General features: G+C 36.2%; 1 protein-coding gene across 4 annotated transcripts in view; it reads left to right on the forward strand.

The window, feature by feature from the left end:
- LOC131073363 (uncharacterized) overlaps positions 1 to 13,599 on the forward strand; it is a 160,658-nt gene that overhangs the window by 22,526 nt on the left and 124,533 nt on the right. For all 4 annotated transcript variants that reach the window (XM_059213159.1, XM_059213158.1, XM_059213157.1 and 1 more), the window contains exons 6-9: positions 9,748 to 9,810; positions 9,970 to 10,030; positions 10,243 to 10,396; positions 10,479 to 10,534. In XM_059213159.1, the coding sequence (XP_059069142.1) occupies positions 9,748 to 9,810; positions 9,970 to 10,030; positions 10,243 to 10,396; positions 10,479 to 10,534 (334 nt within the window). The remainder of the gene's footprint in view (positions 1 to 9,747; positions 9,811 to 9,969; positions 10,031 to 10,242; positions 10,397 to 10,478; positions 10,535 to 13,599) is intronic.

The raw sequence follows: 13,599 nt of genomic DNA on the forward strand, positions 1-13,599 counted from the left end.
GGGGGATTCAATCCAATCCCAAGTTGACAAATGTCACCTTGAGATGGCTTGAGAGGATGCTAAGCAAGCATTAGATGCTATGTAAGCATGAGGGATACCATCAAGGGATGACATCACTGGATAATGCCATTATCCAAGGGAGCATGCTATTGTCCAAGAGGTAAACTCTTGTGCAAAGTTGAGGGATGGCCAAAGGGACAACCATCATGGGCTAGGGTAATGTCTTGTAAGAGGCATTAAATGCTCTTTGAAGACTTTGGAGGTTAACTTGTTGAAAGTTAGATAACCTTACAAGTTTGGAAGACTCAACAAGTTAACTTGTTGAAGAAGGTAGAGTCTTCAACACATTTTGAAGACTTTCCCCAAATTTGGAGAAGTGACTCCCCCAATTCTAGGGATGTGACATGATTAGAGGAATTAGGCTAGTTAATGAGGGATTAGAGGGGCTCTAGAAGAATATTAGCATGCTAATGGAAAATGTAGGAGAATGCAAGTGGAAGGAAATAGGCATTTTTAGATAAAATAAAACATTTATTTTAGCCAAAAGGGGTGCAACTTGCATTTGTAGGGTTTTGCAAGTGGGGGGACTATTCACAAATAAACAATGATTTATTTAAATGCAAAGGGATTTTAATCAAATGTAAATTCATTTAAAAGGGAAAAAGGGGGTTTTAATTAAATAAATAAGATTTATTCAATTAAATGGCTAAAGGGTACTTTAATCAAACCTTAGTTTAACTAATAGGTTAGACTAGAAGAAAAGGATTTTTATCAAATCTTTAATTTGATTAATAGGTTGATTGGAAGAATAGGGATATTAATTAAACCTTAGTCTAATTAATAGGCGAATAAATGATGATTAAATGAATAATGAATAAAATTCATTTAATTAGTTGTGCAAGTTTTAGGTGTCTACAGTAATCAAACCTCCTTAAAAGGTAAAAATCAGGTTTTAGAATTTCATTTTCCAGATTTTGTCAAGGTTTGAGCATTCATAGTGTTGAATTCTGATTTTAGAAATTAAAATGTCTGAAATTCACAAGAAAATCAGAACTTCTGAAATTCTGGAATTAATTAGTTTTCCTCTATGTTTTAGTTGCCTTACAAAGTCATTAATTTCAAGCTTTGTACATGTACCATGTCCTGTCTGCACCTAGGAATATGGGAGGAGGAATTAGGAGGATTCAAGTCAAGGAGGTCGCTAAGGGATTTTATCCTGAATCCCAAATGTCATCCAAATGGAAGAATGTTGGAGACACGAATTTTGAACAATTCATCATGGCTCAACACAAGGAAAGATTGTTTGCATTCGTACTAAAATGCCTTCATCCATAGCAACTAACATAATCAAGTATGGACTGCATCAAGTAGCAGGTTTCCCACTAGTAGTTCAATGTAGTGAGTTGATGATCGAATGTGCCTAGAGGTATGATCCACAAACAAGGTCCATCAGGGCACCCAATGGAGCAATCTTGGCCTATCTCACCAAAGACTCGGTTAGGGAGGTGTTTTGTATTCCTCGGCGCAATAAGATGTTGAGTAGAAATCAAGAAGAATCGCAAGCAATTTTTGAACAAGCACAAGAAGCCTGCATGGGTATAATCAATACCAGTTGGGTTAAAGAACAAAAGAAGCTTCATTCCAATTTACCCAAGAGGCTTATTTGTACTACTTCAAAGGAGAATATAGTGATATGATTCACATGCTGAACAAGGTCATGGGTATCTCCCAAGGTGCATTCTTCTGTGTGTGGATGATCTCATACTTAGAGGAGATTGTCTTGGGACAAGAAGTGATAAATTGGGATAAATTGATAAGTGATAACCTTGACATCCAATTAAGAATCTTAGAAGGAACAAAGGCTTTCTACATGAGCTCTTATGTAGTGTATATCTTAGCCTTATACACAAAATATAGAGGTCTGATATGCAAAGGAGAAGTGGAACCTAGGAGTAACCAATTCAAAGTCTATGATTGCTATCCTCAACTGCAATTGCATTATAAGAATAACTACTAGATAACTAATGGCGGCTTTCTCATGTACACCACCCAATTGCTTCAAGGAGGAATTCACAAGAGATTATCCAAAGAGGCCATGGCATTAGTCGAGAAGTATGGATCATGGTTCATTCAATTTCCAACCTTGACCTACATAAGGATTCAAGGGTTTTCATATGCTCCATAGAAACTTTCAAGGTACCCAACATACAAGGTAGTCATGCTCGAGGTTGCAAGACAATTGGTTCACTTGGACTCCATTCAGAAGAAGGAACACAAGCAAGGGGTGCATTTTCCTATTGTGATAGGAAAGATGATAGATATATGTACTTCACTTCAAGCAGCCAAGACAACTGATTTAGAATTGCAATTTTACAAGCCGAGAGATACAAAGAAAGAGCAAATTTTGGTTTGCATCCAAAAGTTCATGGAAATAAGAAAGAACATATAGTGGAATTGGAGGACTATTGGTCCAAATTGATAGATGAATTTGGGGAAGGAAGAAGATGTGGTCCAAAATTCCAGTAGATTTTATAAAGAAATGTGACTTGTTTCCTATTCCTGATAAAGTAAAAGATAATGGAGATTATATGCATCCTCAATATGAACAAGAGAAAAATAAACCCATCTTATTACCAGGTTGGATACAACCAGAGTTAACAGATATGAATATATTGATGAAAGAGGTCATAGCTAACTCCAGAGAGTGGGTAGATCGCCAGATCAATAAGTTGAGGAAAGAAGGTGCTGCTCTTACCTACTCCTAGTTAGACAATGTTGGGGTTCCCTCAGGTCAGAATGAAGAAGTTGAAAACAGTAAGGGCAGGATATTTACACTGAAGTTTCAGGTTCAAGGAAAAGAAAATAGATGGTTGAAAGCAAAAGAAGTTGCAAGTGGACAGTCTGGATCTAGGAAGAAAAAGAAGTTGCAAGTGGAGAGTTTGTAACTAGGAAGCAATGGGCTAGTCTTAGTCAATCAGCTACAAGCACATTAGCCACCAAAATAGTGGAGGAAATATCCATTGCAAACAATGAGTCATACTATGAACAACAAATTGAACTTCGAAATGAGGAACACCTAGAGTCTTTTCAAGAGCAAGCTTATCCATTCATAGCTTACATGGAAGGGGGTGATAGACCCATGCTTGAAGATGCAAAGGATACTGAAATCCTAGACACCAATGCTAAAATAGATGAGGAGATAATTTCGGCCTCAAGGGGAATAAGTGATAACAGTCAATTAGAGGATGGAATGGAGCTATCTACTGTGCCAAATTGTTTGGCAAAGAATTTGATGAAGAAGCCCAAGCCGGTAAATGAGGTCCAACCAATCAAGAATATGCATGAATTCTTAGAAAGGATTGGTAAAGCTAAAGTACCAAAGAAACCAAAGAAGTATTCTCAAATCACCAGGGATGATATAGGATCCAGGGTCTTGCAAGTGGCAGTTCCAAAGGGTGATAAGCCTAGAGATGAAGTTACCCCTATGAATTATGAGTTCACAACACTTGACATTGGACCACCCACAAAGGATCAAGACTTCCAAGAATTAGCTGATACAACGAGAGCTATCAAGGAGAAGTTTGATAAAACATAAGAGAAGGATAGATTAGAGGTGGAGAATATGAGGCTTGTAGAGTTCATTCAACGGATGGCTGCTCCAATAAGGCAAGAAGATGAGACATTCATTCCACCACTTTCCCTTCCTCAGGAATTAGTTGACAATCTCAAAGCAATGAGGATTACAAGTCAAGCAACAAGGTGGGCTGAATTTACCTCAAAGCAAGTGGAGCAATTCTTGGAGAGAGATGTGTTCGAACCTTTGATCGAATAGTCATGTTCATAAACGAAATTCATAAAGTAGAGGAGAATTGGAAAGACTTCTAGGTTGTAGAAGATAGGATAATACCTTGTCTAAGAGTGTTGGAAGAGTTTCCATTGTGGATATTGATTCAGGAGTGTGTTATTGATGAAGGGGCTTCATATGATTTCAGTAGATGGTAATGTTCTTTGATAGTAAGGAAGAAAGTATTTGATAAGATGAAGGAAGAATGCATGGATATGAATGACTCACTTGAAAGGATACGACTCAAGATCCTTAGATCGCTTGAGAAAGTATCTGGGCAGGATGTTAGTGATGCAAATGGTTTAAATTTGGAAGAGTTGAGGGAGAGCGTGAAAAATGTGTATCACAAATAAATGGAAGTTATCAAAGAAGATTAGCTAGATGATATGTTTTCCCTTATGATTACATAAACAATTTTCAAAGGCAAGAAGACAAATGGGAGGATACTTTTGGCCGATCCATGAAGGCCTTGGACGTGATAGGAATGCAATTGGATGCCTTGCCAAGCATAGTAATGGAGGAACTGAATCGGTTGATGGCCAGGTTCATTGCATTCACGGACAAAGAATGAGACAAGTGGAATCACATTTTGGAATCTGATTCTATGGATTAGTTCACAATGTGTCAGTGTCATCTATGTTCCAAGTGGCTCTTCCTCCTTGTGCCACGTGTCAAAGATGAATAACCAATCAACTGAAAGTTAGTAAGACTTTTGTAATTAACCCTAATTAGGGTTTTATCTGTTAATCTAGGCCGTTGATCTTTGATCAATCTGGGTCGTTGCTTTGTATTTAAGTGTCTATATAAACCCTCCTCTTTTCATTTGTTAGGGAGAGATTTTGAACAAATTGTTGTAGTGATACTTCTTAAGTAATAGACATAGTTCATTGAAGTTTGGTGAATCTTTGTCCACTTTTGCAAGTTAGCATGGTTTCTTGGCTCTCATTAGAATAGATTTAATTTACAAGTTGATATATTGAATGAAGGATTGATAAAATTGGTTAATGTGGAGTTGATGTGTTCATACTTTTTATGATTGAATGATTTTCAATTTTTTTGCAAAGTTAGCCTGGACAAATAAATGAAAACTTAATTTCTATTACTATATTCATTGTTCAATATGTTGGTGAATATAAGCGATATGAAAATCTTTTGAATTCCTTAGAAGATAGCACCGTTCTTGTGTAGTTGTTGAATTTGGTGAAACGAGAATTGGTTTAAATTCCACTTTTGCAATTTCTGTCTCTAGAGTTCATAGGAGTAGCTTAGGATTAGAATTATCTTCCTAAATCTTCACCCTTTTTTCCTTTTTTTTTTAAAGTCTTAGTAGAAGTATGATTGAAAATAGTTTTTGCAAAATCATTCCAAAAAAAAAGGAAAGTTACAAGTGTCGGGAATCAGCAGAATCCTTAGATTGATTAAGTCCTCAAACAATTATGTAAGTCCTCCTCGAGATTACCAATAAATCACAACGAACCAATTGAGGCTATCCTTACGCATTTGGGAACCTTGGAGTCGTCTTTGTGATCATGGAGTTCATCTGTTTAGCACATAGAAGATTTTGATCAAGAGAGAGTAGGATATCTCTGGGTATTTTATTTTGTGTTGAATGTGCATAAAATCACCACCAACAATACCATAGTGTTCCAAGTAGATAAAGATTTTACCATTATGGATGCATTGGAGCCTTGAACTTCATGGATACCCCCACTACCCTACGAAGTGTCTGATGTGGGAGTAGTTATATGCATAGGGGTTGCTTGGATTGCCCAAAGACCGAAAGCACAAAGAAATCAGACCACCAAGGAGTTTTTTGACTCATTGGGTAAGGAGAAAGCAATGCAAAAGGTTGAGAAGAAGAAAGGGAAACAAACAAAGCAAACAAAAGAGCCCCCTAAGGAAGAACAAGAATAATGAGTAGAAACTGGGCTCACCCCTAGGAGGTTCAAAAGACTACAAATTCAAACCCCATTTACAACACTTGCAAAATTTGGAGGTAGCTAGAGAGTAAAAAGAAAATTGCCTACTACACCAGAGGAGGGGTCATTTGAGCAAGAAGCGTTAGAAGCCCTACTCCGAATGAGCTTAGAAAAGAAGCCAAGGAAGAAACAATAGGCACACAAACCATCAGAATTTGATACAAAAAATGAGGAGGCGGTTCAATTCATAAATGAAGAAGCCATTGGACCAAGGACTACAACAAAACAAGCCCCCTTATTAGATGATAAACTCTACGATGCTCTCTATGACCCTAAAGTTTTTGAATAAATATTGGAGAAGTACAAGCACATGCCTTTGGTAAACAAACACACATCGGAGCGAGCATTGATCTAGTACATGATGACAAACAAGTATACTCTAGAACATTTTATGTGTAATTTATTGGACCCTATAGCTCCTGCCTTGAAAATTTGGAGGACGAAAGCATAACAAGAAGAGGAGAATCTGAAGGAGATAGCTATTCAGATGATAGCCTCAACTATGACAACCTCCCAATTGTAGAAGTTTAAAGATATACAGGCTAAAGAACTTTGGACAAAATGGAGGGTTGACAAATTGATGCTGGACAAACTGGGGATAATAAAAGTATAGCTAGAAATAACAAAGGCAACTACCAAGGTCTACAATCAATTATGTGAAGAAGAAGCAAAGGAGAAACATAAAGAGGCTACAACTCCTCCATCTCATTGGATAGATATTAAATCTACTGCCTCTACAACATGATCATCTGAAACCTCTACAATAGAGCACATAAAAAATTTCTTGGCGTAGCAACAACTACAACTGGTAGCGTCAAGTCAATTACTCTAGATTTCAGTAACTAGAAATCAAGAGGACATAGGGAGCATATTTCCCCTATGAAAGTTTAGTTAGGAGATATCTTTCACCAAACATCCTGAGAAGAAGTTCTAAAGTAGCATGTTCAAACCATTGAACAGGTCGAAGCAATAATTAAGGAGATTTAGGGCAAGTACCCTCATTTGAAAGGGGATCCTTCTTAGTCGTCTTCGACACAACTTAGGTTATTAATGGATGAACTACTACAAGATCCGGTTTTTCTAGAAGGATAGGATTAAATAGGAAGTATAGACATAATTTCAAAAAGCAAAGGAGGGTGAAGCAAGGAATTGGTGTGCCACAATCCGGTCTACCCTAGAGACGCAAATCAATACAATCAAGGACACAGAGGTAGAGGTTAACCAACTGTATTAGTATTGTTTGCAGTGGTCGACCCTAGTAGGCCCCTTGAAGACTCAAATGGATCAATTGGAAGTTAGAACTCTGTAGCTAGCATAACAATATGATGCCTTAAAAGATCTGGATGGGAGAGAAAGAGTAGCAATAGAAGATCCACATGATCAATACCAACAGGTCAAGGAGTAGAAGGATAGATCCTAGAGAATATTCAAGCAACAAAAGGAGGTCGTTAGCCTATATCATCGAAATCATTTAGGATGCACACTTTTTTTTTAAGCACATACGAATTCCAAATACACTTTTGGAAGCTAAAAACCGACTTTTACAATTGCATATACACATCAATTAGTTGCAAACAACAAATATACAGTGGGATGACAATTTCAAGTCTCTACAAGATATTTACAAAGCTATACTTTTGTAGGTAGGTTGACTTGAGGACAAGTCAAGGTTTTGTTGGCTGAAAAATAGTATACAAACACCAGTCCGGAGATACTCAATATTTAACTAGAAAGAAGGGTCTGAAATAGGACCTTTGGATGATAGAATGTAGTTTAGGGATATTATGTAAGTGACATGTCTCCTATGGTAGCTATAAGTAGTTAGTAAGATCTATTCGCCAAAATAGATGATGTAGAAGAGAGATAGAATGGTGAAATATAATGTATTAAGGATATATAAGGAATGTAATATAGATTGATATATGAATACAAATAAATATAAATTCTGATCTAATATGTGTATATGGTATTTTATTTTGATTTACGACTAGTATAGGATCTGGAATACCTTCCTTGTTGCCTCAAAAGGATTGAGTCTGTGGTAAAAGACTAAAACATCAGAAATTCTATGGGTATAGAACTTCGGTATGCATCCCTAAAATTTCTTGCCGACACCTAGTTTCATAAGATTAGTCACATCCAACTGAGGATTGAATATAAACTTTCACAAGTCTGAGAAGATGATGCAATAGGGGAGATGGAGATATCAAAATTAAATGAAATTAAAATCTAGTGCGGGTCCAGGGACAGTATCAAAAGCAAATGTTAAAAAATTTGGGAAAATGATTGGATAGGGACCTGACGATAATTATATGAAATTAAAATCTTGGGTTTGGTCAAGAGGGACCTATCAGAAGCAAAATATATATTAGGGTGATCAAATTATGCAAGAAAGAATCTAGATGTGATAAGCTCATGAAATGGAACTTGGGGAATTTGAAATCTGACTACCTTGAAGAACTAAGCTCAAGCCTGAAATATGTCGAGAATACACTAGGACCCACCTTATTGCTCCATTAATGCCATTGGAAATAAAACTTGAAAAAATGGACAATCCTACTTGATAAAGAAACAAATGTGAGGGGGAACGGATTTAAATTGGGTTTAAGGAAGTGTTGCATTTGTGTGACCATTTCAAATTGAGACCTGGGGAAAATAGAGCAAAGAGCTGGATAAGGGAATTATGGAAGGGATTCAAGTGAGATTTGAACCAGTTTAAAATCTTTATCAATGAAAAAAGAAAAACTGAGGAAAAACACACAGAATATGATTCTGATGTGGAATCATGGAAGCTTGGAGACTTGGGAAACAATGGTGGTTAAAGACAAACTGAACAAGCTGAGGAAGAAAAAAAAGCACAGGGAAATGATTATCTGGGAGGATAAAATTGAGAAAGAAACTGCAAAATGCTGGAAAGAAAGCAGGGGCCCCAAGACTGAAATCAACTTGAAAATGTTGTGGCCGCAACAAGTGGAAGATGCATCAAGCAGGGCTTTTACTGTTCTTAGTGTTGGTTGTACCTTTTGAGTTCCAATAACTGGATTTCTTTGTCTCGGATATCAAGATAATTCCTTTTTTCTGTATTTGTTTAAAGTAGCACATTTCTGTCATTATCATTTTTATTTCAATGGGAAAATAGGATTACTTCTACTTGAAGTAGACTATGGTGAAAGCTTATCGTAATTATTTTGAGGATGTTCTATATATGGATAAGTTGTTTATTGTCTGCAATGTTTGTTTAAAATAATAGATGCGTATAGGAAGCAACATATAACTGGTTGGACTTCTATAAAGAGCATTGAGAATGGTGCACATTCTATACCAGAAAAGATATTTTTTATGCAGTCTATAAATTTTAAAAAAAATGGTTCTCATTTACTCTTATTATCTCTTCATTTAGACTCTTTAAGTAGTTTTATCATCTCTTCATTTTAGATTCTTCATTGGTCATTCTTTTAAGAGGCTGATTTTGTGGTTCAATTTTTTTTATCTACTGGGTTTTGGGTACTTTTGCTTCATTTTTCCGAGAATGTAGACTTTGCATGTATCATTAATGTTAAGCATGCTGTAATGGTCTGTTATTTTCAAGCCTTACTAGAGAGGTAAAATATTCTATCTTTTATGTGACTGGAAGATTCTCCTTGTTTTCACAAACAACCTGTTCCTTCTGGATAATTTGATTTCATTCTGCAAATTAATTATTATCTAGTGATTTATCAATTATCTCCCCTTGATTCTCTGAGTTTGTTACGTCAATGATACATCTCTTGACACTATGATGTTATACTCAAACAAATTGAAACTGCAAAAGGCACTGCAGGATTTCTTCTTTGATTATTATCAATGTTCTCACTATGATGGCACAGAATCTAATAGGAAAAATGTCATGATTCTGGGGTTCACTTTGGGAGTCATTTCTTTCAGCTGCCATTGGGGAAGGAATTCATTATCTGTTTGGCTGGCCGGCTAGCATGCGCATGTATGATTGTAAGTTGTAATTACACATATATAACATGATCAAACTTTTGTTCTTTTAAAAAGTTCTTACAGTTTATCATAGATTCCAACACATTCTTGATTGTCTTTTAACAGTTATGCTTTCTTGAGAATCTACTGATACCGTACACATGCATATTTAACTTGCAGTGGAGGTTGTCACATGGATTGTAGATGCTGAAGTCCTTATGTCTATTGCTCTTCTTCCCAAGTAATTATCCGCTTTGAAGTTTGAATGAAATGTTCTCTCACTGTTTTTATGGAAGTAAAATATGTAATTGTAGTAGCTTTTCATCCATTCTTTTTTCCTCACGACTAAGGAAGGTTTTGTAGGATACTGGATACCTTAACTGTGTCCACTGATATGCATTTGACTTCCTCACATATGCTTTTGGATGACAAATTTTGGGGATTATTTTGCAGTTGGAATAGAAGAATGCTAGAAGCTATTGATGTCTGCAATCACAAACATAATTCAGCTGTTCCAGATCTACTGGCTCCACCCTTTGAGACAAAAGCAAGCTCAGAGATGGGAGAAAGAAATCTAAGATCACGACCAAGCCGCACGGATTCTCAGGTATTATTCTGTGTGGATCGGACAAAAGGGTTGTTAGAATTCCTTATATTTCTGTTGACTTATTGTCTTTACCAACATACAGCTATATGCTAGACGGTTATACAGGAAAGCACTAGTAGAAACATCATTGAAACCAAGGTCAGGTTCTGATTCTTTACACTAGATCTTAGCCCCATCCTATTAATCTGTAAGCAATATTATTAAAACTATTATATGCTAAAGAAATAGAAACACCCAAGCTTCAAAAATGATTTACTTTGTGTGTATAATTATGATATTTCCAGCATTTATTTATTACACACTGTCTCAATTATGCTGTTGTAATGATAGTTTGTGCCTGCTTAGATGGTGTCAATCATTTCTATCTTCATAAAATCCTCCCTCTCTCCGTGATGACCAAATTGGATGGCTTTAATGTTTATTGGATGTGGATGCATGATTGGTGTATAAGCCACTATGTATGTTGTGTATGCATAATGATCAGTTTAAATCTTAAAGATCTTACTGTTAGTGACAGGGTGTAATAATAAACTGATCAAACATAAGGATTGTCAAATGGATCCAACCGATCATTGAGCATCTAAGGAACCCCAATTGGGTCCCTACGTTGAATTTTGACACTGTTGTATTGTTAAAAGCATTTTTTCACACATGCTTTTTTGGATACATTTCTAAAAGTTGGGTTTTGTCCTACTGGTTTGTGTTGGGTCTCTGTACAAGCATGGTCAATCCTTTGTTCTCAATCAGATTAATCATTCTGTTTATTAGTATAAATGATGTGAGCAGCCATTTTCATAGTTCTAAAAATTGGACTTGACTAAGCCTCAGCTGGTCTAATGTTTGACTGAGACTTGGGGTTTGTCAAAAAATCAGCAAATGTAATGTCCCATCTCCAAAATTAAAATAAATTCCATCACCCTTCATTTATAGTGCAACAAATGTATTATCTTCGTGAACAAATTGTAATAACCAATGCAGATTTTTTGTTCCCATTATAGTGCCCATATGCTTTCTACTTTTTTGATCACCCTGATCCTGGAATGGGCAAGGTGAGAGCATACGTTGTTCTAGAATACAATTAACTGGAATGGAATGTTGAAAGGAAAGCACCAGGCAGCAAGCTATCCAATACCACTTGTTCAGTTGGGTGCATAGGCATTACTGGAAATTAAAATATACATCCTCCACTTCAATGGTGAGCGAATGGTCATGTCCACTTATGTAGCGGGAAAGTTTATGCAGTAGGGTGCATATGCATTACTGGAAATTAAAATATCCATCTTCTGCTTATCCAATGTTGAGCAAATGGGCATGCCCACTTGTGTAGTGGGAAAGCATATGGGCAGATCCACTTATTCAGTGGAAAATCTTATACAATACTGAATTGTGAAAACTAGCTTCTTTCACTTACGCAGTGGTGAGCGATTACAACATTACCACTTATTCAATGGGGTAAGTACATCAGCAATAACAAATTTAAACACACAGGCGGTATTACCATTTAATACTTAAAAAATAAAGTGTATAGAAATTGAAGCTTTCGGCGATGTAACTATCTGAAGCATTACAAGGTTATCACTTATGCATTGTGAACACCAAAATAAGAGGATTAGCTACTGATATAAAGTGCTGATGGAAAAGAATTGCCAAAATACCCCATAATAGTGCCAAATATGTACGCAATAACCAAGCTATGAAATAACAATGTGATACCTTGAATGGGTGAAGTAGATGGCTGGTACAGATCTGAAAACACCCTTTTTGTTGCAATATTTTGGACAAATCAGAATTGGAACATTGCTATTGATGCTCTGCAAACTCAAAAAAGAAGCATACAAACATACCCACAAGCACACTACTCGAAAATCACTTCAAACTCCAATTACACCTCAAATTCATTGCTAAACACGATAGATTAAACTCGAATGGAAACGATAGCCACTAGAAGTCTAAGACAACTCATGTTGATCACTGAAATTGTTGACTAAACTGAAAATTTGTAAGATCCTTCAAACCTAGTATTTGCATTGTAACTCCTAAAGATCTGAAACCCATCTTAACCATTTTGACAATATATATGAAATATAACTATAAGTATAAGAAATGAAATACACAAACTTATATGTTTATTTCATGTATGGCCTATGGCTTCTTGCAATCATGATAACTCCACACATACAGATCAGAATTGAGTGGATTGTCTTCAAACAAGCTAGGCACCTCTATTCAATATGAAACATCACCCTAAGTGCAATGTTTTGGTCCTAGCATCCTCACGCCACCTCTCATAAGCTAATCAATGCATTGTACAACTCCCACACAGCAGCAATATCTTATTATCAAACTGTACGGCCTGAAAATGTAGAAAATATGGTGTCCAACATTATTGAAACATCTTAAACTTTGTAGGTATACCCACATAAGCAGCCAACAAGTATATGTATGACCTGACCTCAAAATGGTATGACCTAACAACAGCAAAACACTTCCAATTGTCTTTAAAGCACTCTACAAAATATAGCAATAACCAACATCTTCAAAACACATCAAAATTCTTCATGTTTGCAACCCTAAACTTGAAGCTTCAATTTGTAGCTCACTGGTGATCTTTGTATGAAACCACACCAACCAGCTGGATGGTTCTCATCCTCAAGAAACTTTGGAAGAACTCAGCTTCATTTCAGCAGCATATCAATATCATTCACCAAGTCTCCCTCAAAATGAAATATTACTAGCTATTACATGGGTTTTTCTTTTTTTTATTTCTCAACATTAGACAACATAATTGAAATATTAATTAATGATTCAATAACTTACCCAAGTTGTGGAAAGCACTGAAACTATATCAAAATCAAACTTTTGATCATACTAATGCAATTTTGAAGACTTGGGATGATGATCGGAGCCAACCGGGTGGCTTACTAAAAATAGATTACTTCTCCAAGAAGTTTGTGGAGCACACAAAAGGTTATAAATCTGAAAATCCACCAAGGACAACTAAGCTGATTGCCAAAAACCAAAGTCATTGATGACCACCTGGGCACTCTAAGAAGTCCAGAGTTTTTTCCAACACACCAAGAAGCCTTTGGAAGTTGGCTAAAAGTTCACAAATCAATATTATTGATATTTGGGACATTACACAAATGCAAAACCAATGGATGACACTAGCAATCAAACAATGGTGCATGGTTGTTAACAAACTC

The sequence above is a fragment of the Cryptomeria japonica genome, chromosome 10 (assembly GCF_030272615.1).
Source record: "Cryptomeria japonica chromosome 10, Sugi_1.0, whole genome shotgun sequence".
In the NCBI taxonomy this organism is placed as follows: domain Eukaryota; kingdom Viridiplantae; phylum Streptophyta; class Pinopsida; order Cupressales; family Cupressaceae; genus Cryptomeria; species Cryptomeria japonica.